At 41.5% G+C, this 24,051-nt stretch overlaps 3 protein-coding genes across 10 annotated transcripts; all 3 read left to right on the forward strand.

The window, feature by feature from the left end:
• The first annotated feature begins 1,726 nt into the window (after positions 1–1,726).
• On the forward strand, positions 1,727–15,718 carry LOC310993014 (UDP-N-acetylglucosamine--peptide N-acetylglucosaminyltransferase 110 kDa subunit). 8 transcript variants are annotated; one of them, XM_083981247.1, is made up of 22 exons: positions 1,727–2,084; positions 3,635–3,815; positions 4,633–4,876; positions 5,000–5,068; positions 8,433–8,549; positions 8,645–8,724; positions 8,876–9,071; positions 9,176–9,316; positions 9,411–9,511; positions 9,712–9,865; positions 11,187–11,288; positions 11,416–11,613; positions 11,941–12,099; positions 12,230–12,319; positions 12,507–12,632; positions 12,799–12,969; positions 13,078–13,194; positions 13,470–13,640; positions 14,206–14,358; positions 14,450–14,717; positions 14,850–14,973; positions 15,067–15,718. In XM_083981247.1, the coding sequence occupies exons 1-22, from the start codon at positions 2,048–2,050 to the stop codon at positions 15,245–15,247; spliced, it is 3,180 nt and encodes a 1,059-aa protein (XP_083837373.1). In that variant the 5' UTR covers positions 1,727–2,047; the 3' UTR covers positions 15,248–15,718. The 8 variants fall into 8 exon arrangements, with proteins under 8 accessions (XP_083837373.1, XP_083837374.1, XP_083837375.1 ...); XM_083981248.1 differs by having other exon boundaries at positions 14,450–14,702; XM_083981249.1 differs by having other exon boundaries at positions 11,416–11,595.
• Positions 15,719–16,768: 1,050 nt separating this feature from the next.
• gcna (germ cell nuclear acidic peptidase) lies at positions 16,769–20,836 on the forward strand (the record flags this gene model as incomplete). The annotated part of the gene is made up of 13 exons (XM_083980275.1): positions 16,769–16,812; positions 17,146–17,248; positions 18,066–18,216; positions 18,295–18,367; positions 18,460–18,509; positions 18,640–18,706; positions 18,800–18,864; positions 18,958–19,377; positions 19,482–19,647; positions 19,778–19,922; positions 20,033–20,168; positions 20,297–20,501; positions 20,611–20,836. Exons 2-13 carry the CDS (start codon positions 17,159–17,161, stop codon positions 20,834–20,836), a joined length of 1,794 nt encoding a protein of 597 aa, XP_083836401.1. The 5' UTR covers positions 16,769–16,812; positions 17,146–17,158.
• Positions 20,837–22,135: 1,299 nt separating this feature from the next.
• LOC310992257 (uncharacterized protein) lies at positions 22,136–23,769 on the forward strand (the record flags this gene model as incomplete). The annotated part of the gene is made up of 3 exons (XM_083980276.1): positions 22,136–22,351; positions 22,471–22,572; positions 23,167–23,769. 3 exons carry the CDS (start codon positions 22,136–22,138, stop codon positions 23,767–23,769), a joined length of 921 nt encoding a protein of 306 aa, XP_083836402.1.
• Positions 23,770–24,051: the final 282 nt, after the last annotated feature.

The raw sequence follows: 24,051 nt of genomic DNA on the forward strand, positions 1-24,051 counted from the left end.
AAAATTGACTTGGCTGATCTGGGCAATATTGGAGTGGTTTTAGGGGTTATTGATGATGCTGAATCCATTTCTGACATTTTCAAAATTCAAAATGGCTGTCTAAACCGATGACCAGATTTTGAAATCCATCAAAATCGGCCCACTGGCGGTTAAAATCTGGTCACTTCTAACATTAACATTGTATATTCTAATAAATAAATTGCATGTAGCCTCACAATCTATGAATTGCACCTGTAAGCGTAATTTCCAACACACCTTTGTAATTTCCACCCAAGAAGGCAGTGTGTTGGAAATTATGGTGGTGGAAATTACAAACCGACAGTTTTTTGTGAAAAAATCTAAGCTAGCATCACATATTAGCTATAAATTGGTATCAGTCATTTCATGCATGCAAAATACATCTATGTACGTTAAAAAATCTACTTATTCACAAACTCAATTGACGACACGGCATGTTTGGAAATTACATACAATAAAAGTATTTTCATTTCAAGCGATATTTACCTTGACTTTTCTTCAAAAGTTGATGGAGAAATTGAAAATCTCCTTCATATCTGACATGTGCTGTGATGTCACTGTTCATCTCCATAGCAACTACCCAAACAATCTTTCATACAAACTTTTTAGAAGGACATTACAGTGTTGTGGTGGAAATTACGGCAATACTGTGGGACAACTACATTTGGTGTATAAAATCACATAAATATTTGTTTGACCTTAAATACCCCAATTAGGTTTTGATTATTTTACTGATACTTTATTCATTCACGTTTTAAAAATGAAGATAAATCATTTTTTTACACTTCATTTTCATTATTGAAGATCAGAAGTCTGGGTGTGGGACAGGCACAAAACAGCAATATTGGCATCTATAAAGATGTTGAAAAAGGTGAAAAAGTCATCGTAGACTACCGGTAAATTTTTTCTAAAGTACTTTCATTGTAAAGATAACTATGAAAGTGTGTTCCCTTTTTTTTAATAAAATATGATCAAAGGACATGAAAGTGCCCGTAGTTGAAGAATCGCCCAGCTATTTTATTGCCTGGTCCCTATTTGTTTTGAAAGAAACTCGATGGTTCTGCACATCTCCCTCACCGAACCATGTAGGCTATTGCCTACACTGTTTGCCTTGTTAATTTCGGTGGCCTACTGCAATTTTTCATTGTAGTGTAAAGCAGAATAGTATACACCCACCACTGCATTTTCTTACTGAATTTGTTGTGGCATAGGCTACTCGTGCCAAAATGCAAGGTAGGTGAGTTGAGGAGTTATCTAGTCTGTTGCATCCTATGCAAGCCTGCAATTTATTTCAACATCTAATAATTGTATCACGGTATGTCCCTGCCTGCATAATTGAATTGATTTGTCGCCTCACGTGCCACAGGCCCTGGCTCTTCTGTAGGCTACATGTGCAGATGCCATGTCTTGCTGAAATCAAGCGGGATTTTTTCTCACTAGAGCACCTTGATATCATCTGCACTCTATCCACTGCAGCACTGTGTCCTTCCGCGTAGTAATATTTCCAACCGGGTAATTTTCCTGTGGTGAAACTTACAACCAATTGTTAGCAAACAGTACTTCAAACACACGTAATATTAAATATTAATTTACCTTTACCATGAATATTGCAATTTTACACACATTTTTAGATAATGACGTTTTTTGGATCTAGTTTCTGTAAAAAAAAAAAAAAAAGTCAGTTCCTCCCCCTTCGCCATTTCATGTTTCATAGCTGCGCTATTGTGAGGAGAAACCAGCCGAACAGTGAAGTATTGGTACAGCTTAAACTAGTAAATGTTAGGCTTTGTAATGAGTTTAGATGATTGATTATTACACAGCTATTCGGTAACCTATGTTATATCAATATTAAGCTCTGTGCAAGGAACGGAAGACCCGGTTAGCTAGTGAGCCTGCTTAGCCTGCTTGGTAACGTGTTAGCTGGCCGCGGCCGACAAAGACAACTGCTCGTCGCACATTTTTTCTCCGAAGCTGCCTCCCTCAAGAAGACACATTGACGACCACCGTGCAAGACACGAAGACCGAGGAGATGGCGAGCTCAGTGGGAAACGTGGCTGATAGCACAGGTTGGTTTGCTAATGTGTACCTAATGTGAGCTATGGCGAGTAACTTAACGTTAACGTAACGTTAGCAAAGCTGCGAAGACGGCAGATGGGACTGTGCTGGATGAAAGCAAAAGCAAGCGAGTCGCTTTAAAAATCGTTTATTACCCTTTATAATGGGTAACTGTTATTAAATGTGTTCATAAAATACGATCACATTGACAACATTTGGCTGAGTTTGACGGATCGGCTCGAGCTAATGCTAACGTGTTTTAGCATAATATGTAACGTTAGCACTAACCGTATCTTAGCTTGTTGGACAGCGTATAACGTTACACGTTTGCTAGTATCTGTCTGATTAATATTGTACAAGTGTACATACATTTAATAATGTAAAATCCCAGGTCGATTCATAAGCATTTAATGTTTTCGTTTTCTTTTTTTAGCAAGTGCTGGTAACGTTAAGTTAGCTAACACGCAGCCCACAAGACATCCACACGCCTTTGCATTTTGTTACACACTAGACTAGAAAATGGCTTCCTCTGATAAAACACATCGCACCACGAAGCCCAAATGGTTCTGATGATGATCGTGAGCTGATAGTGGCAATGGACACTGTCACTGAGAGAGAGAGAACGAGAGAGAGAGGGCCTGAAGCGCGTCTCGCGGTAAAACAGGCCGTGTGTGCATCTCTGGTGGCGCAGGTGCCCAAGGTTAATGGCTGCAGGTTTTTTTCTACAACACTGATGTAGATAATGATCCCAAAACTGATCAGCATAAGGGATTTTCGCTGCTTTTTATTGGGCTGATCCTCGAACCGGCGATGGACAGGTCTTGTCTTTAAGATAACTGAACACGTTTATCCTTTGTGTATAGAAGCATTATTACGTAATCATCATGGATGGATGCACCTGATCTGCTATGAGCTTAGTGCATCTTCTGGCATTGATGCATCTGTTTTCAGGTGTGTCCATCCATTGTACGTGGAATGTTCCCAAACCATTACACCTCCTCCACCCTGCTGTACACCATGCATGATGTGTCTTTGGCTTCATGCTGATTATACCACACCCTGAAACGACTGAGCTCAAGTGAGACTGAAGGTCTCTCTTTATTGTCTGTCTTTTTGTTACAAGTGAAAGATGACGACAATCATGACAAAGCAATGGCTAGTGACGTAAATAAGATGATTAATGATAACAAATATATCAAACCCCAAAATAAAATCCCCATGTGCTGAAATGTGAATGGACAGTTAAGCAATTCTTCCTCTAAAATATTTTTCAATGTGTCACAAGAAGCTCTGAATTGAATCCGGTCCTGACTCTAAGAATTTAAATTAAAACGGTAACTTCCAAGTTCCCACATGTCATGACAGTAACACTTGATCTCAGTCATCCTTTGATTTACCCATTGCCTTGTTTTCTGTTGATTTAAAATTGTTAGCCATTACTTGTCATTTTGCAGCATTAGGTTCATCTCTTTATTTTCAGTTTTCATTTGTCTGCTTTAATTTCTTCCATCACCTCTAACATGTTGTTTCCCCCCCTCCTTGGGCTGTGTTGGTGCTCCAGAACCGACAAAACGTATGCTTTCCTTCCAAGGGTTGGCTGAGCTGGCGCACCGAGAGTATCAGTCAGGGGACTTTGAGGCAGCAGAGCGCCACTGCATGCAGCTATGGAGGCAGGAGCCTGATAACACAGGCGTGCTGCTGCTCCTGTCCTCCATCCACTTCCAGTGCCGAAGACTCGACAGGTGAGGTGTGGGGGGGAGGGTTTGCTGACCCTATGCACTCTGACAAGGTGGCGTGGTGGTGGCCGAGAATAATAAGTCTCTCTGTGACTTTCAAAGCACACATCTGGGCTTTTGGAGTGGAATCCAAAAAACCTGTCTTCTGGGAGCTCTGTTGCTTGGTTTTGTATGGTCTCTTGCTGTCACTTCAGTCATAACACTGTGTAGCAGGGGGGCATGCGTTTGCTTTGCAGGTGCCATGGTGAAGGTTTCGGCTGTTGCAGGTCACAGGTTGAAATGTTTGATTTTGTTAACTGGTTTTATTTTAATGTGTCCAGGATCAGCAGTGTACTCCAAAGTGACTATAATTTAGCACGTTGTCGTTCTTGTATTATATAGAGAATTAGAAAGAATCAGATGCATGATATGAAGAAAAATGCTGAAATAATAACATGGTATGGTTTAATAATTTACCAGGTGATCTTTCATGGTTTATTTAGTTAAAATGTTGACACTGTCAGTCAAACTCAACAGTGGCACATATCTTACATTTCATAGGAGTATACTGCTGGTGTAATGATTCATTTGCATAATCACTATTGTAATGATAAACTTGCCAAGTTTGGATGTTGGTGAAGTGTGTGTTTGTTGTGCTGTGAGTTCTGCAGTAATGTTTTCAGGATTTGAGGGATATTCTTTGTTAAAACTTATTGTTCTTAACAAGTTTCTCCTTCTTCAACACTTGCACCTGCCATCCTGCTGCCTCTTTAAACGCATCGAGCTAACGCCGCAAGCTGCTCCCTTCAGGAATGTAACCCTTCTGCTGATTCTGGTCCCACAGGTCTGCTCACTTCAGCACATTGGCCATCAAACAGAACCCAATGTTGGCTGAGGCCTACTCCAACCTGGGGAATGTGTACAAGGAGCGTGGACAACTGCAGGAGGCCATAGAGCATTATCGCCATGCTCTGAGGCTGAAGCCTGATTTTATTGATGGTTACATCAACTTGGCAGCAGCTCTGGTGGCAGCAGGGGACATGGAGGGAGCAGTACAGGCTTATGTGTCTGCTTTACAGTATAACCCTGTAAGTGACATTGAAATGCTAAAATTGACAGAATATGTACTAAAAAGGCGAATATATTGATATATTTGAGTCACATCAATATGTGGTTTATTGTAGCAATAAAATGATGTTTTTCTTCTGCAGGATCTTTATTGTGTGCGTAGTGACCTGGGCAACCTGCTCAAGGCCCTTGGGCGTTTGGAAGAGGCCAAGGTATGTAACAGCGGGTTGGCATTTGTATAGATGTGTTTGTGGTTCCTTTTTTCATAGATTTTTCTTTTTTTTCCCGCATTCATACATTTTCAGTTTGTAGTGTATCCCACTAAGGCCATAGCTGTTGTCCCTTTTTTCCTTTTGAAACTCTTAAGCCACATGGAGTCCTTTTCCTTCAATCCTTGTGGCAAAATGAAGGACAAAAATTTTGTAGCTTTTTCTTATTTATCCGAGTTACAGTGAGCTTCCACCCAAACTCACCAAAAACCATGAAAGTACTGGACCTGCAATGAGTCAACACCCATTTGAGGCAACCAATTTCTCTCTATTTTTTTTAAAAATCATAGTACACACACTTTCTGTTGATTACTTTTTAGACAGTTCCATGCATTTTGTTTTTTTCAGTATAGTTTTTCACTTTTGTCCCTTATCACTTTCTAGCCCCAATGTCCTTTGCTTTACCCCGACCTTTTATTAGAGGTCAGTCCCTCCCCTTTCAGGAAGAAAGGCTGGAGTATTAAAATTGACACAGTGGATTTGTATTGTAATTTGTTAACCCTGGCCCATGCATTTTCATGTAGTTGATTATGGAGGGAAAATGCTGGCTCGGTCTTTGAAGAATACATGAACTGATGAGAAACTAGTTTAACTTTGCAGTGCAAAAGATAAGATGGTTTCTAACCTAACCGCTATACTCCAGTATTGTTTGGTCTCAGTTTGCTGTCAGTACATTAGCTGACTTTATGGGTTGTCGTCCCCCCTCTCCCCCCCATACCAAGTGTTACACTTGTAATCGTCACCTTAAGACTTGTGTTTTTATTACAAGGGGCTCCCCGGGTTGGGTCAAATCTTGAGATGTGGAGTTGTCCTTCTGGTTACAGGCCATCTTATTTCGTGCTAGAGGGGGGTAAAGGAGTGGGGAGGAGCTACAGGGAGTCACAAGCTCCCCTGCTCTGTCGCTCCACCCCCCGCGCGCTTGCTAAGGATTGGTGGAGTGCGCGCGTAGAGCTGTCTTCCTGACCCTTCAGCCATGCCCCATCGACACTCATGCACACATTAGTTTTAGTTTTTGCTCTAACTAGGGTTGGTAATGAATCTTGTCCAGCTGGTTATCTCTTCTGATATCCACTGCTTTTGAATAGCATATTAAAGTGTGGGTTTTAGAGAGCTCATGTTCAAATGCTTTTAAATGCGTCAAGCGGCGTCAGGCAGACAGCTCGCAATTTGTACTTCACCTCCTGCGTCAGATGCTGGTTTAGAAAGACGGAAGCACGCGCAGCAACAGCGATGACTTCTTTATTTCAGAACTGTGGAGGCTTCTAGATACAAATCATTCAACCACAGACTTTTCTCCCCACCCCATTGGCCAGGATTCAAGAAAGCATGCCAGGATAAAGAAATCAAAGTTTTAAAAATATTTCATGAAAATGCTAAAAGAATAAAATAAAAGCAATGATTAATACTTTTTCCCTTTTCCTTCAAATATGTAATATTATTCCCAGAGAAATGGGATCAGTTCATTTGGGCAAGATCAAGCCAGTAACTGCCCTCCTGTAGTTTGACATGAAAACTAAATTGATGGAGAGCTGGTAACCTGACTAATTAATGGATAAACTGAACAAATCAAAGCCTTTCTTCCCTCCCTATTACCCTTAAGGCATTTCTTTTGTTTTCTTTGAAATGAAACATTCATTGCATGAATGAAAACTAAGAATAGTCTGTTTTTGTTTGTTTGTTGTGATTTGGAACAACCTGTTTTATTTCCATATTTTAAAAAAGAATGTATTGTTTGAGAACTTTTACTAACGATCTTGTTTTCTGATTTTGTCTCTTTTGGTTTTTCCACAACTGATATTGTTATTTAGAAGGTTTCAGGTGGGTGACACTATTCCTGCGTAGGTGCCTGGCGGAAAGGAACACTAGGGCAGCCTCAGTCCTCTCCTCTTCTTCCAGCCAGCTGCGGCCACCACTCTGACAAAGTCCAAAAATATGGTAACGGGTTTGTAAATGCCAACAAAAGAAAAACCACCTCACTTTATGCTTGAGCTCCTCTGTCTTGTGGCTTCCTTTGAAGAGAAAAAGAGAAAAAAAAAGTAACAAAACAAATTATAGTAAGCATTTCTTAAAATATGCTATACTAATTACCCAATTATGTATGAAGTATAAAGAAACTTGGAAATGGAAGCAAATAATCGAGAAAAACAAGTAAGAACCCTCTAACTCTTACATGCTGGTTATTTTTCCTATTTTGTTTTGTTTTTCCTTCTTTATTTGGAGTTGCAGCGTTCTGATGATGATGCAGATAGTGCGCTGTGAGTCTGCAGTAGCGCAGGGGCTGCGCAGCGATACCCTCCAAGCGACCAAAAAGGCGGAAAGCGCAAGCATGCAACCCCCACCCCCTCACTCCCTTTGGCCTGTTGGTTGTGGACCTCCCCCCACTCACAACCAGCCTCGCTCCCAAACGCTCCCAATCTCAGACATTGGCATCTCAAAAAGTAAAAAAAACACTTGTGATGTTTTTTTTGCAATAATTCCTTGTTACTTATTCAGTGACAAGTAACTGTTAATTCGCTGTCTATTTCCAAAATGCTCCATGTTTCAACGTCAGTGTAGCAACTGGTTGAGTTCTCAAGTCCCCTCAATCTCTCCCTTTATCCTGAGATATCCCGTGGGGGCTGAGTGTGTGCCAGTCTGGTATTGCAGATGTTCTGTCAGGGGTTGTCGGTCTGCAGCTGTCTTATCAGGCCATTCAGAAAGCGCAGCGGCGAAAGCGCAATGACCTTTGCCAGGAGCAAGGTCTCGCAAGCGGCATATAATGGTGAATTGCGGTGATTGTGGCAATAGACACACACACCGCGCGGTTGCGTTTGTTGCGCATGCATTACAGGGACCATCACCTGCACGAACTGTCTTGTATCCCAGGTTGTGAGATATTATGCCCACGTATGGTAATTGGTGAGATACATAATTATGTTATTGAGTATTTTGGGTTACAACTAATAAATGGACATACAATTTGAACACCACCACTAAATTTGGTCAGTGTGGTCATAACTGAAGGATGAGGGCGTACGTGTGGGTGTTGGTTGGATTTGCGCAGCGTAGGAAAAAGCAATGCAGCTTAGCGCGGCAGACTTGTGCGCAGCGAGCCCATGCTGTAGACTCACTTTTTGCCATCATGGAGAATAGTCACTAATTTTACTTTCTCTGCCCTTTTTGTTTTTCTTACTTTTATTCTCAATCTTCTTTGTTTTTTTTATTTTCTTTTATTTTACAATCCCTTGTCCTCCCCTCTACAAACTATACCTCCCATTCTACCTCTACTCCTCCTTTCCTGTGGTTTTTCAATTTAAACCTGTTGAAGGCTTGCTACCTGAAAGCCATTGAGACTCAGCCCAACTTTGCAGTGGCTTGGAGCAACCTGGGCTGTGTGTTCAACGCCCAGGGAGAGATATGGCTGGCCATACACCATTTTGAAAAGGTCAGTCGCACAATCTTTTGGTATCATTTTTCAATCCCATTAGCCTACTTTTCGTTGTGGTGTTCTCAGTTGTGATGTTTTGATTCAATTTACAGGCAGTGACTCTGGACCCAAATTTCCTTGATGCTTACATCAATTTAGGAAATGTTTTGAAGGAAGCCAGAATCTTTGACAGGTATGTCTTCATGTGTGCAATTTATTGAATACTCTCTGAATGCTCCGCCAGCTTCTGAGAGGTTATTTTTTAAAAGATGAGGAATACACTGTCAAATTTCAGCAAGAGACTGAGTTTAATTTTGTGTTCACACCTTACGATCTGTTTCCAGAGCTGTGGCTGGATACCTGAGAGCACTGAGTCTTAGCCCCAACCATGCGGTTGTCCATGGAAACCTGGCCTGCGTCTACTACGAGCAAGGTCTCATTGACCTGGCTATCGACACCTACCGTCGTGCTATAGAATTGCAGCCTCACTTCCCCGACGCCTACTGCAATTTGGCAAATGCCCTGAAGGAGAAAGGCAATGTAAGATAGTACTTATGTAACTGGGTCTTGAATATCTGTCAGATCTCTTCAAGTCAGTAAGCTTTTACTGGATTTTGCTTTTAAAATGTCATTGCCTTTCCTAGGTGTCTGAGGCAGAAGAGTGCTACAACACAGCTTTGCGTCTGTGTCCAACCCATGCTGACTCCCTTAACAACTTGGCCAATATCAAGCGTGAGCAGGGCAACATTGAGGATGCAGTTCAGCTGTACAGAAAGGCCCTGGAGGTGAGTTAAGAACTACTTAACGGGGAAGTTTTTGCTGTGTATATGTGAGCATGGAATAATAGGTCTGGTCTTGTTACTTTTTGTTTTTCATCAGGTGTTCCCAGAGTTTGCAGCAGCCCACTCTAACCTGGCCAGTGTCTTGCAGCAGCAGGGAAAACTTCAGGAGGCCCTCATGCACTACAAGGAGGCCATCAGGTTTGTTTATCCCACCACATGCTGAACATACAAATTCACAAGTTCAGTAAAGTTTAACTTGGAAAATATATTTTTTTCTACTCTCAGTCTGATGGAGATATGATAGATAATACGTAGATATGTCTATTCTTTTTCTTTTCTTTTTTTTTGAATAATGTTCTTGCAATGGTGTTTATACAAATTTTCCATCTGATTTTTAGAATCAGCCCCACATTTGCTGATGCTTACTCAAACATGGGCAATACACTGAAGGAAATGCAAGATGTTCAAGGAGCACTTCAGTGCTACACCCGTGCCATCCAGATTAACCCTGCCTTTGCAGATGCTCACAGCAATTTGGCCTCCATCCACAAGGTACAGATAATTCTTGTTTTAAGCTTTGACATTATCCCTTCTTGTTTTTCAGCTAAGCTTAAAGATTGTTTATCAACTTTGACATGTCTTAAAAGAGTCCTGGGGTTCTAACTTCGTACCAGGCGCAGGCGAGGTGCACACTGGCACAGTGTGGTGAACCCCACGCAGTATTAATTTTAGTTCACCTGTCCCGGGTTGTCATGTGTTTGAAGCCTCGCACCGGACACCCAGCAAAGTACTGATTAGTGTCAGGATGCGGAGGGTTGAGTGTCCAGTAGAGCAGCAGGTTAGTGTATCTGTACCGATGAGGAGTATCTGTATCAGTATCGATAAAATCCTAACGATATACATCCCTAGTGCCGAGATGGATGTGGCGGCGCAGTAGGGGGAGGTGTTGACAGATTCAGCTTGGCGCAGTGACAATTTCGTGCCAAAAGGCTGCGCCGAAGGTGCGCTGAAAGCTCGCCAACTCCAACCTGGTCTACTTTAGGCGCAGGGCGGAGCGCAGCTGGTCGAATGGTAATTTGGCTGACCTGCACACGTCACCAAAACCTCACAGGCAGGTTTCCACCAGTGTTGTTTTCGTTAACGATGACGAAATATTTTCGTTGACGCCCCTTTTTTTCATGACGATAACGAGACAGTGACAAGATAAACATGGCTCTCTGATGACGAAAACGTGACGAGACGTGTGTGAGTTTTCTTGGACGAGATGAGAACGGACGTGAATGTTAGTGGTAGGGCTGTGATCGCCTCTAAATTCCATATTATGGATTGTCATTACTCTAAGCTTCACACGATTTAGCAACGGCTCCGTCAAAAATAGAACGACGCTGCTGAGACGAGCCGCGGTGCGCCCAGTGCTTGTGATCAGAGCGGCAGAGAGCAGGCAGAGATCAGCTGCTCCGATGACCGCGGTGCAGTCGCTGCGCGGCGCTGACAGGTGGATGGTCAGACGTTCAAAATGCATGACATTTCTGCTTATTGTGCGTGTAATCTGTCAATTAATATCAAAAAGTATCTGCAACGCTGCTGCATCCCATCCTTGTGTGTGGTCACACCCACCATCTGACATGCAGCGCACATTCTGCTCAACACACCCGCCGTCACTCGACCAGAAGATAAATGGACGTATTTTAAATATAATCCAGCAGAAAAAAAACTGAATGCACTAGGCTACTGTTACTGTGTTAGTATTTGTATATGTTGTGATCTGTGCATACTACTCATCTTTGTTATACAGGGTTTAAATATAGGTTACTAAATGTGAGTGTCTTTATTAGTGGAAATTTTGTATTCCAATGCTTATTTCTACTTTCAGGATTCAGGAAACATCCCAGAGGCCATTGCATCTTACCGCACAGCCTTGAAACTCAAACCAGACTTCCCAGATGCTTACTGCAACCTGGCACATTGCCTGCAGGTTCATAAATGCTCATATTTATCAGCTATTACAACACAGTACAATACAAGAAGTAGCTGTTGATATTTTTGTCGCTGTTGACTGTTGAGTATCTCAATTAAATTCTGTTATTCTTATCATTCTCCAGATTGTGTGTGACTGGACAGATTATGACGAGCGGATGAAGAAGCTTGTGAGCATAGTGGCTGACCAGCTAGATAAGAACCGCCTGCCTTCAGTGCACCCACACCACAGCATGCTGTACCCACTCTCTCACAACTTCCGCAAGGCAATTGCTGAGCGCCATGGAAACCTTTGCCTGGACAAGGTACACAAAATGATGAAAGCAAGTAACATTTAATTCAATTTTTGGGAGAATGGAAGGTGGCTGGTGATGGCAGTGGCAGTGGCAGTCTGCAGGGCTATGGGAAAGGTAAGGGATGGGCAAGATACTGGATAGTTAATGGTGTAGAAAAAGGTGAGAGCTGGTTGGTGAATGGGCTGCTTGCAGTGATAATGGTATGTTATGAAGTTGGATGACTTGAGATTGACCTTTGACATTTTTTGAATCAAAATATTTGATGGAACTCAGTCAAACTAGGAACTGGTTGTCTTGCTGTAGTTGTACACTTTACACTCTTACACTGTCATGCTTGCACTACTTGTTCCTCAGATCAACGCACTGCACAAACCTGCTTATGAGCACCCGAAGGATCTGAAGTCCAGTGGTGGACGTCTTCGTGTTGGCTACGTCAGCTCTGACTTTGGCAACCACCCAACTTCGCACCTGATGCAGTCCATTCCTGGAATGCACAATCCTGAGAAATTTGAGGTAGGTGATCTTTACTGTCTACACAAAAACATAACTTCATTTGACAAGTATTCCTTATAATGTGTATCACTAGTTTGCAAATGTATTTAACATATGATAATTAATCTTTATAAATATTTTTTCCCTGAAGGTGTTCTGCTACGCACTCAGCCCTGATGATAGCACTAACTTCCGTGTGAAAGTGGTAGCAGAGGCTCATCATTTTACAGACCTCTCACAGGTAATTTATGACCTGCCGTTATTTATTTATCAATATGTGTATAATTACTGATAATCTATAAAAAAAAATGTAAATGCTTACATAATCCAAATCCTTTGTCATTTTAACAATGTCAGAGTGATGTCACATGATGTAAGTGATGTCACAAGTAACTTGTTTTTACTGAAACTGGTACTTTCTCCTCTAGATCCCTTGCAATGGCAAGGCAGCTGATCGTATCCACCAGGATGGAGTCCACATCCTGGTCAACATGAATGGATACACCAAAGGAGCCAGGAATGAGCTGTTTGCCCTCCACCCTGCCCCCATTCAGGTACGCTCCCCTTGACACAAAGCTTTTTCATGAGGACAGACGTCATCAGTGCCTATGCAAAGGGATAATTGAAGCATTCAGTCCAATCTGGGAATTCAATAATATTGTATATGGTTCGCATCAAAGAAACAGCAAATAATCTTTGGTCTCTTTTACCTTCCAACAGACAATGTGGCTTGGTTACCCAGGAACCAGTGGGGCTCCCTTCATGGACTACATTATCACTGACAAGGAGACGTCACCTCTGGAGGTTGCTGAGCAGTATTCTGAGAAACTTGCCTACATGCCCAATACTTTCTTCATTGGAGACCATGCCAACATGTTCCCTCACCTCAAGGTTTGTTCTTCCTTGTATTGATTGCTGTAACCTAATCCTTAAAAGAAAAATAATTCAAATATTTGTATAGTTATGATGTTTGAAACATTTGTTTTCTTTCATTCACAGAAAAAGGCAGTGATTGATTTTAAGTCTAATGGACACATCTTTGACAACCGCATTGTTCTTAATGGTATTGATCTGAAGGCCTTCTTGGACAGTCTGCCAGATGTCAAAGTGATAAAGGTAAGTTAAGAAAAGAGATGTCTTTTTTTTTTAATCCATATCATTGACAAACCAGTTAGTCGAGTGTGAGTTGGCCATTGCAGACTGAGGTGGCATTGTTTGATTATTTGTTTTTGTTATGTCGTCTTTCAGTTGCGATGACAAAGCAGAATAATGCAATTAATAGCTTATTAGTTTTCTTTTTCAGGTTTGAGTTACTGAGGAAACCTTGGTGTGAAATCTGCTTCAGATTCATTAAAAAATGTGTTTACATTGAAACTTTTCTCTTTGACCAGATGAAGTGCGACAACAACCAGGAAGCTGCAGGGGACACAAATGGAGCTCTGTCCATGCCTGTGATTCCCATGAACACAGCAGCTGAAGCAATCATCAACATGATCAATCAAGGCCAAATCCAGGTCACAATCAACGGCTTCACTGTCAGCAATGGCTTGGCGACTACACAGGTATGGCTCACCAGGACACAATTTAGAAAAATAAATGGAAATAATGAGATGCGTAGCATGGCCGAAAGTTTCTACGAATCCTGAAACAAACGAAAGAGCAGCGATTTAATTTAGCTTGCTGCTTTTCCAGATCTTGTCAGGAGATGAGGTTGTAGTCTCTCAGACTGTGTCTACACAGGTATGGTGACTCATGCAAGTAAGGTGGTAGCACAGAAATGTTGGTGGGGGTAAATGCTGGCACTGGGGGTTGGGTTAAAAATTAACCTCACTATCTTTGTATGACAACAGATGAATAATATAAAGTGTGTATGATCTAGAGAGGCATCAGTGGAATATAATCTTTATGGTGTCATCACCTGAAACAAACGGTTCTCTTCAGGAGCCTCGAATGAGCCCCTCATGTCAACAAAGGAAGCAGGATGAGTGAAGGGAGGGGTACTCATTGCTACACGGCACTAAATCCTACACACTGATCCTCTTTTGTCAGTTGGTTCAAACAATCGGCACCAATCAAACTGAGGCATAGAGCCAACTCCATCATAATACACTGCCTTCCCTGTTTTAGATCAATAACAAAGCTGCTACTGGAGAGGAGGTGCCACGCACCATCGTTGTGACAACCCGCTCCCAGTATGGCCTCCCAGAAGACTCCATTGTCTACTGCAACTTCAACCAGCTCTACAAGATTGACCCCCCCACTCTTCAAATGTGGGCCAACGTAAGTGACACAGCCTCGGTCATAACAACTGCTTAATTCCTCAACTTTGTACTGAGAATCGCTAAAAAAAAAAACTCCCTTTTTGTTTTAGATCCTTAAGCGTGTGCCCAACAGTGTGTTGTGGCTTCTCCGCTTCCCTGCTGTGGGTGAGCCCAACATCCAGCAGTACGCTCAGAACATGGGTCTGCCTGGCTCTCGCATCATCTTTTCTCCTGTGGCGCCTAAAGAGGAGCATGTGAGGAGGGGCCAGCTTGCTGATGTGTGCCTAGACACTCCTCTGTGCAATGGTCACACCACAGGCATGGATGTCCTCTGGGCTGGAACACCAATGGTCACCATGCCAGGTGATGACTCTACACGTAAATCTTTTTATTTTACGCAAAATAAATTTACAACACATACAACAAAGTTTTTTGAATTTCATTTTGGAACTAGTTCCAAGATATTTTGACTGCTTTCTAACTAATCTTTTTTTTTTTTTTTTTGTTAAGGTGAGACCCTTGCCTCTCGTGTGGCAGCTTCACAACTCAATTGTCTGGGCTGCCCTGAGCTAATAGCTCATAGTCGCCAGGACTATGAGGACATAGCAGTCAAACTGGGCTCTGACATGGAGTAGTAAGTAGATTCTGATCTCATGCCATTTGAAATACAGTGTCATTTTTCTTTTGCTAAACCATGAAGTCTGACCATATTCTTTGGCTTCCTCAGCCTGAAGATGGTTAGAGCACGCGTTTGGAAGCAGCGGATCTGCAGCCCTCTCTTCAACACCAAGCAGTACACAATAGACCTGGAGAGGCTCTATCTCCAGATGTGGGAGCACCATAGCAATGGCAGCAAGCCAGAACACCTGGTCAAATTCCAAACAGTAGAGACCAGCGAGAATGCCTGAACTGAAAGTACACCAATTTCTTCTCCCTTTCACCCCAGTCATGTTCAGTCCCCTCTCCATCATCTTCTTTTCATCACCCTAGCTTGAATGGTCACTTTCCACTCCAGCCCCTCTCCCGGAATGATTGTCTCCATTTCTGTCATTTACTATTTACGGGACTCTTACTTGTGAAGGAGCCTACAGATATACACATCTGCCCCCACAAATATTTGTCACACATCTGCATTTCCTGAGCCAGATGACGCCTGAGACTTTCAGGCACCTTGTCTGAGACTCTTGTCCTAAAACACAATATATTTGGTCAGCATGAGAGGATTGTGAATGCTACCCCCTTCAGTTCTTGGATCAGTGGATTCTGTTTCTCCTGTCAGTGTGCATACAGGACTAATTGCAGTTTGTGGGGAGTATGCCCAGCCATCATTACTTGTTGATCTATTTATAAATGGATAAAGAGTGTTGTGTGTTTTAAAAGGACAATGTTGCACCATGAAAATTGTGACTCTGACTCAAGTTTCATCAGCTTTAACATGCATCTGTAAAAACATAGATTGCAAGTGCTCTTTAGTTTGTCTTAAGCTGTTATTAAATGACTGCAATTAGTAGACATGCAAGTTCTGAGGAGGATGGTCTATACAAGGCTTCTTCCTCACTTAATGTCAACTTTTACTAATTTTGTTGTCAAGGAATATGTTCAGTAGCTGTTGTCCTGTTTGATGTCACACTCTGCTCTGTAAATGAATTGGGAAAAGATGGACAGAGTAGTTTCAAGTCATTGGAAAGGGCCTACATTTCAGTTCAGATGTCAGAGCTGTTCACAAATTGATCTTGTTTTTTAATCACACAAGGAACGGCCTAGGTAAGTATTTTCTAAGCAGTTTTTGTTTTTGTATTGTCCATTAACTGTATGCTGTCAATGATGCCATGAGGCTCTAAATATAATGAAAAATAAAGAGATGGCAAAACAATGTGTTGTATTTTGCACCCACTTGACTCAGCTGTTGGTAGAAACATTGACTGGCAAAGCCAACAGTTTTCTTCTAATTCTTAAAGCTAGTTTGGCATTACTGTGTTTGCATGTCCAGGCAGTGGAAAATAAAATATTAGAGTATCGTTAGAAAAGCCTATTATTTTTCCTGTATTTTATTTTATTTTTGTAGCATTACTTATACTTGATAGAATCCATACTCATTGACAAAGTACTTACTAATTATATACTAGTTTGGAGACACTTTGGTAATCTCATCAACATGACGTCATATTTGTCAAATTGCCACGTTTTCTATGTGAAAGTAGGGTGCAGTTGGATTGAAATGCATAGACGTTGCTGAGTTTCTGAACGGAAATAAATGTAAAGAAATTTACGCTTTTAGATAAAATTGTATCCCTGTTCCACTGCGGTCGTCTTTCCATCTCTTGCAGGATTCCACTGAGCAAGCGTCACCGTGTCATTTAAAGCCCTCTGATTGGCCAAAAGTCTGCGTGACGACTTCCGGGAAAATGGAGCACAAGATTTGAATTTCGTCGTCAGCTCCGTCTTCCGCCTCTGATTTTATCTTCCACAACAGGTACATGTTGGGTAACCGCATTTAAAGTTAAATCTATTTTGTGCTATAGCGCTACACATGTAAATCATACGGGAAAAATGCTTTTTAAATCGGCGTCTGAAGTAAAGTTAGCTAGCCATGTGCTAAAGATAAAGATAACGCTACTAACCTAGCTACAGTAAGCAACGTTGGTTGTGTGGCTTTGTTTACAAATGATTTTGGTACCATGTGAAAAAAAATGAACATGTTAACCGTCAGCCAGTCTTACTTTGTGACTGTTAATCATATGGTCGAAGTTAGTGCTGGATTTTAAATGTTAAATGACTCACGCTCGTGTGTTTACTATTTTCACAGACAAGGGCTAAGTATGAATGACGATACCCGCAAATTGTTTGACAGAGTTGCTAAAAAGATGGGATGGTTTGACAATGGAGGACTCGACGAGACAGAGAAGAAGGTTTGTTGCAAACTTTAACTTTAACGGAAGGAAAATAATGTCTTATGATTTTACTGGGAGAAATAGCAATTTGCACATATGTATTGATAATAAACCGTTTTTTGATAATTTGATCAATACTTGTTTAAGTCGTTTTGCAAAAATGTGAAAAATCAGCTGTTTCTACCTTTCTAAATGTGAACTTTTCTATAATTGGGTTTTGATAGTTGTTTGAATAAAACCAGTCATTTAGATGCACCACCTTTTTGTTTTCTGACATTTCATGGAGAAAATGATTAAAGCAGAAGTAAGCGGAATGATTCATTCCACTTACTTCTGCTTTAATGAAGAGGATACTTAGCAGATTGATCAATGATGAAAACAATTTTTGACTGCAACCCTATTAAAATGCTTGTAAAGTATAATTCTGGGCAAATTCAACCCGGGGCTATCGTTTCCTAATATTTTAGGTCTAAAAGAATGAATCTGAAGATTTTATATTTAAGGTCAACTGTTTTGCAGTGGCTCTTCTGTCTGTCCCAGCATCACTGCAGCAGCGTTTAATAGAAGCAGACCGATCTTAGGCTATTTACATCCCACAAAATCGCATTTTTTCCCACTGACAATGTCAGATGGCTATACAAACATACTCCGAGGGGTTTGTTTACTTCAAGAAAGCCGACATGTTTGTAAACGGAGATGTAATTCAAAGTCTCACTAGGTCTTTTAGACCTAAAATATTAGAAAACTATGGCCCCAGGTTGAATTTGCCCGGAATTGTCCTTTAAATGAATCTGATTATGTAAGTTCATGTCATGTCTGTTTTAATTGTTTCTAGTTGTTACGTGCCATTGGCAAGCCTCGTAATAATGCCACAAGTCAGCTTCACCTCTCTGACAGTGAAGAGGATCCAGAGAAGGAGAACATGTTCACCATGACCAATACTTACCGAAACAAGTCTGATTCTAGCGACGATGAATTTGAACAATGTGAGTGAGTTTACTTGTGTAGATACTGTAAAACTGTGAGTTTGTGCCAACATTAATTAGCTCTTTTCTGTTCCTCAGTCTTTGTGGGAAGGGCCACATTGAAAGCTAAAACTGCCACACCAAGAACATGTAGCTCTGCAAAGAAAGACGGGTATGAAAATAGAGCTCAGTGACAGTTTCTGTCTTGTTTTCGAGTTTTTCCTCTAATTCATCAATTTCTAAACCATTGCTCTCCTTTTTTAGTTCAAATGTTCATGTGGTGAGCTCAGACAATGATAGCAGTTTTGAGACATGTAAGTGGCCCTTTTCTGCTGCGTACAGTTATCAGTATTTGTAATAAATTAAAATAAATGAGTCAAAATCTAATGGAATTAAGCAAATGTGGAATATCCTTCACTTGATTCTTCCTGTTTCATATTTAAGTCCTGGATCGTGTGAAAACCCCTAATACCAAACCGAAGAAAATATCAGAGAGTGGGAGTGAAGACAGGTGAGTTTGTGTATTTTTTCCCTCTAAATGCATCACTGTGTCACTGTCCTCAACTTAACTTACTAACAGTTTTATCTGTCTTTATCTGTAAAGCCTCAAACACTTCATAGTGGATGACTCAGAAGATGACTTCATTCTGCCAAAATCATCACTGAAAGGTAAGACTACCAGCACCAACGCTAGTTTTTAAAGAAGAGATGCATAGAATTAAACGTGTGTAATAGTGATATTATGTTTTCCTTGTTGTGCAGCGCCTAAGAAGAACAATACCCCAGCAGCCAAGCATCCACCGAGGAGACCACTGTCTCACTTGGACTCACCGGTCTTTGTTAGTGACAGTGATGATGACGGCGATAATATTGTGATGAAGAGCACTTGGAGAACTCGTCACTCGAAACCTAAGGCACCGCCAAACGCTAACAAGGACAATGCTGTGGTGTCTGATAATGATGACAGTTCACCATCACTGCCTCTGCCTCCCACCCCATCTCCCTTTTCTCTACCTCCTCTCAAAACTCTGACGTCTCGGGCCACACCCCTGCGTACCTTTTCAGCACCGTCTACGCTGGACGACTCGGCCAGCTCTGAGGAGGAGTTCACATCGCTGCTGGAGAGACTGAAAAACAAAAAGAAATTCACCAGCACCACATTCTCACCTAAGCACACCAAAGGTAACTGTTTCATATTTACTGTCATCGACAGTCCCAGGAGTTTTTTCATTCTGCTTGTTGTGTGGTTGTTATATCATGTGGTGGTGTTGTTTTTTTTTATCTAGAGAATATTAAGGAACCTCCGGCATTAGTTCCTCCTGTAAAGGGGCTAACAAAACCAGCCCCTAAACCATCAGTGGAAACCCCTCGACATGTGAAGACCCCAGGCAAATCCACCATCTTGAAGCCCATAGTTAGTAAGACAGAGCCAAGGCCTGGCCCCACCAGCAGGTATATCTATTGACTGGTCATTATGGACAGGCCTTTTAACTGTTATGTTTTTTTGTATTATGCGCCTCTCTGTTTCTCACTCATTCAGTTTGATGTTTGTCTTTATTTTACCCTGGTCATTGTCCTCTAGGGTTGCACTATGTAAGACCCCAGGGTGCTTCTTGGAGTCACTTTCAAACCCTGGCTCCGTCTATGTCCGCAATTTTAAGCAGAACAAGGAGGATCTCACAAGTAAACTCTACCAGCTGTACAATACCAGTGTCTTTGACAGTAAGGTGATGACCTGCAATTTCTCTAGTTTAGAAATAACATCCAAATTGATTTGTGTGATGCATTAACATTTATCATATGTTTTCTTTGCCCTTGTCTGACATGACTTTTCTAGCTCCCTGTTAATATGTCAGTGACGTGGAATAAGAAGATGAGAAAAACAGCCGGTTACTGTGTCTCAGGGCAGGAACGAGGAGGGGGGAACCGCTATGCCCGCATTGAACTGTCAGAGAAAGTCTGTGATTCTGCAGGTAACCCTTTACTAATTCAGAAAGACTCAATACATTGTGTGTGCTTGATCGTCCCTTAAAGTACAAGTGTATACATTTGAGTCACAACACCACATAGCCAGTCTTATTTCATTGCGTCTTCCTTCTAGATCGTCTCAGGGACACACTGGTTCACGAGATGTGTCACGCCGCAACGTGGCTCATTAATGGTGTCAGAGATGGGCATGGGAATTTCTGGAAGTTTTATGCTCGCAAGTCCACAGTGGTTCATCCTGAGCTACCCATGGTCAGTCGCTGCCACAGTTATGACATCAAGTACAAGTTCCAGTACCAGTGCACACGCTGCAAGAATACGTAAGTTAGACTAAATTCACCTGTCAGCTTCACATCAACATCAATATTCATCTTGAATTTTAAGTACTCGGGTAATATTTTTAACACTTGACTTCTTGATTTCTCACAGTATTGGGCGTCACTCCAAGTCACTGGACACACAGAGGTTCGTGTGTGCCCTCTGCACAGGCCAACTTGTCTTACTGAATCCCTCCAAGCCTCGTGCTGCCACACCTTTTGCCAGCTTTGTCAAAGAGAACTATGGGACTGTTCGGCAGGAGCTAGCAGGACAAAGCCACGCAGATGTGATGCGTAAGCTTAGTGCAGACTTTGCCTCCAAGACAAAACTTAGCTGAACATGAGCTTTTGCTTCTAAGTACCATATATGGACTGAGCTGCACTGCCACAGGAAACCTATTTACATACCCAAATACCTCAGCCAACTAGTCTTACATCAATGAGCAGCTGTGATTAATGATATTAAATCTGTTTTTAATGTTTGTTTTTTTAAATGTTATATCTGTATGACAGTATGCGTATAGACTGGACCTGCTTTAAAAGGGAAAGACTGAGCCTTTATTGTAAGTTCCTGAGTATGTCTTTGTATTGTCTCTTGTGTAGATGTGGTAGCCTGACTCAGTGAATGGATTTGTACATCATCTTTGGTATCTAATATATTCTGGTGATCAGTATGATTAGATCCACATGTTTTTAAATATTTGACCAGTTTGAGTTTTCCAATTTCAAAATAAAGTAAATGTGATTTGATCATTTAATGAGCCCTTGACATCTTTATGCACTTGTGTCTACTGTATATATAAACTATTTAAAGCTATTCCATTAATAAATTAGCCTCATTTATGCAAATGCAATTATTACTTGATTAGCTCAGTTATTAATTTACAATTGGCAAGTTAGTTTTAACCATTAATTACAGTTTGGCATTGATAGTTTTAGAAATGTTAATCCAATATCAGGTCCTTGGGTTCATACTTGCATGTGTTGGTCAATTAATTGTAAGCTGCACATATTAAATCATATAAACGTATGTATCAACATCCCCCCGCTAGACTACAGCACAAATGAAATATTAGATTGACTGTTCCTTTTATCCTGGTATGGTGCATTCTTTTAAGTGTTTGACATAAAGGTGGGACAGTGTGGGTGAACGAGGATGGTGTTTTCCATGACTGTACCAATGCTATCGGGCAAATATTGACATGCAGAATGTAGTTCTGTGCAAATGTATTAATGCCGTCCCTGACTCTTGTATAAATAAGCAAATGCAATCCCGATAACAAACACTAGCTGTTGACACATCACTGTGCATGGGGATGAGGTTTTAGACCTGAGGTCTTGACACGTTGACATGGTGAAGCTGAGTAAATGTACTGCTGCCACATAAAAGGTAGATGCAGTCGAGATCAGCCAGCAGAATCAACCAGGTCTGCCCATCTGCCTGCCGTACCATGTTGTTTTTTCAAGAGGGAAGAGCAGCTTTGCAACCGGTATGATGCATGGTGCGTATTACCTTTTTCTTTTTTTAATCTAATTTACAATTAAAAATGTTTTAGTTAAAAATAAATAAATAAACCTCTGTGCTAAGGACTTGTATTGTTTGAACAGGAAACAAGACTATCTGTGCGCTCTCTGTCATGGATGCCCACTGCAATCTGACCTCACTAGAGACCCAAATTCAGATCAACTCGGCCATCTTTCACTTGGTCAAGATGGTCAGCATGTGTGTGAGCTGCACCTTGAATACCATTCTCAGTCTTCCTTTACTCCTGCTCATCATGCGCCCTCCATCCCTCCTCAGACACACTCGCTTCCTGCTCCTCACTCACCTCCTTCTGTGTTACAACCTCCAAGTAGGTCGACTCGGCACCCTTTCTTCCCGATCCCATTGGAATCAGCTTAGTCAGGATAATAATTGATCATCGAGAGGATTGTGTGCCCTTTGAGCTAAAAATGTCTTTTAAAATTTCAGCAGCTCCTCTGGACAGCCAAAGCAGTGCTTTTAAGGTCCAGGGAAGGAATACCCATGACCCAGTGTCTGACCTTCTGTGCTGCTATCCAGGGCTGCTCATTGGTTTGTCATTTTGTTGTCACATCTGAACATTGTAGTTCTGAAATAACCACCACTCAGTTAACTGATTATCTGAATACAAATAAATAACAATAATTTATATAACCCCATTGATTAAGTTATTTTGAAAGGCAAATGGTTTAAACATTTGTCCCAAACTTTTTAATCTGAGAATTTTCTGTTTAGTTACTTAATTACAAAAACAATCAATATCAGTAATGAAACAAATGCTAGTTTGCAGTCTTATCACACAGGTGACGGTACAACTTATTTAAACATGGATTGCCACTCTTGGGTTTAAAATATTGTACAGGCTGGACCGTGGAGTTTATGTTTTCTCATGTGATCAACTCTCCAAAGTGCAGTGGCATAATTTCTTAATATGATACTGGCAAATGTTACATGAAAGAATTACTGAGGAGGGAGGAAAAAGTAAGAAGCATTTTTAAAACTTCATAAAAGACTTATTCCAGGTTAAGTAGCCACAATTTGACCACGTTGTAGTTTGTAGTAGCACATTCCATGTTCTGGTCTTCCTGCTCTGGTGCCAAGATTAGATATAAACATCTCACTTTCACGTCTTCACCTTTTCAACAGGCGGACCTCTTACTGAGCACTGCCCTGGCTGTGGACCGGTTCATAGCAGTCAAGTGGCCCCTGCACTATGAAGTCCTGATGGGTTCCCAAAGGAAGCGTGTGACAGTAGCAGCCATATGGGGTGTATCAGTTGTGCTCAGCGGTGTAGCTTTATGCATCAGCCTCAACACCATCCATGTGAATTTCACCTTTCCCCGCTGTCGACCGCTCATCCTCACGCCCTGCCTGTCAGGGACGTCAGCTATGCAACTTTACGGCACTGTGGGAACTGCTGTGGTGGTGCCTCTCTGCTCTCTGACCATCCTGGGATGTTTCTGCCTGCTCTGCTGGGATGTGAGTTCAGGGCTGCTCTGCACCAAGAGAGCATGTGTGACCTTTGCCCTCCAGGCTGTTCAGACTCTTCTCTTTTCAGTTCCTATGGTCATGGAGAGCTACCTGATCCCTGGCTACCTGCACAGCGACGCTCTTGATATAGCAGCGACAATAACCTACAACTTAGGGGTGTCACTAGTCCCATTAGTCTATGGGTACCGCTCACGGGAGCTGCAGCTGTGCAGGCTGCACACAGGAACACAGTTATTAGCCAAACCTAATCAAGGATGAATTTGTGGAGATGGTATTTATAAAAACTGAACTTTGTGCCTGAATGATGAGACCATCAACTTCCTGTTAAGCACAGACGATCTTTGTAGGCTATATGAATTGCTTCATGCTTTGAATGTACTTGATTGTTTGAAAAAGTAGTCAATATGCCATCGTGAGGTAGCAGCATCTTCCTGTAATGCATTTGTATCTTTTTCAAAGGCAAGTAGAATGTGTTTTGTTAGCTGCAGAATAAAATCAAGCTTTTGATGCAAGTTTAAATAAAAACAGAGACAAGCTGTT

This window comes from Trachurus trachurus (genome assembly GCF_905171665.1).
Source record: "Trachurus trachurus genome assembly, chromosome: 10".
In the NCBI taxonomy this organism is placed as follows: domain Eukaryota; kingdom Metazoa; phylum Chordata; class Actinopteri; order Carangiformes; family Carangidae; genus Trachurus; species Trachurus trachurus.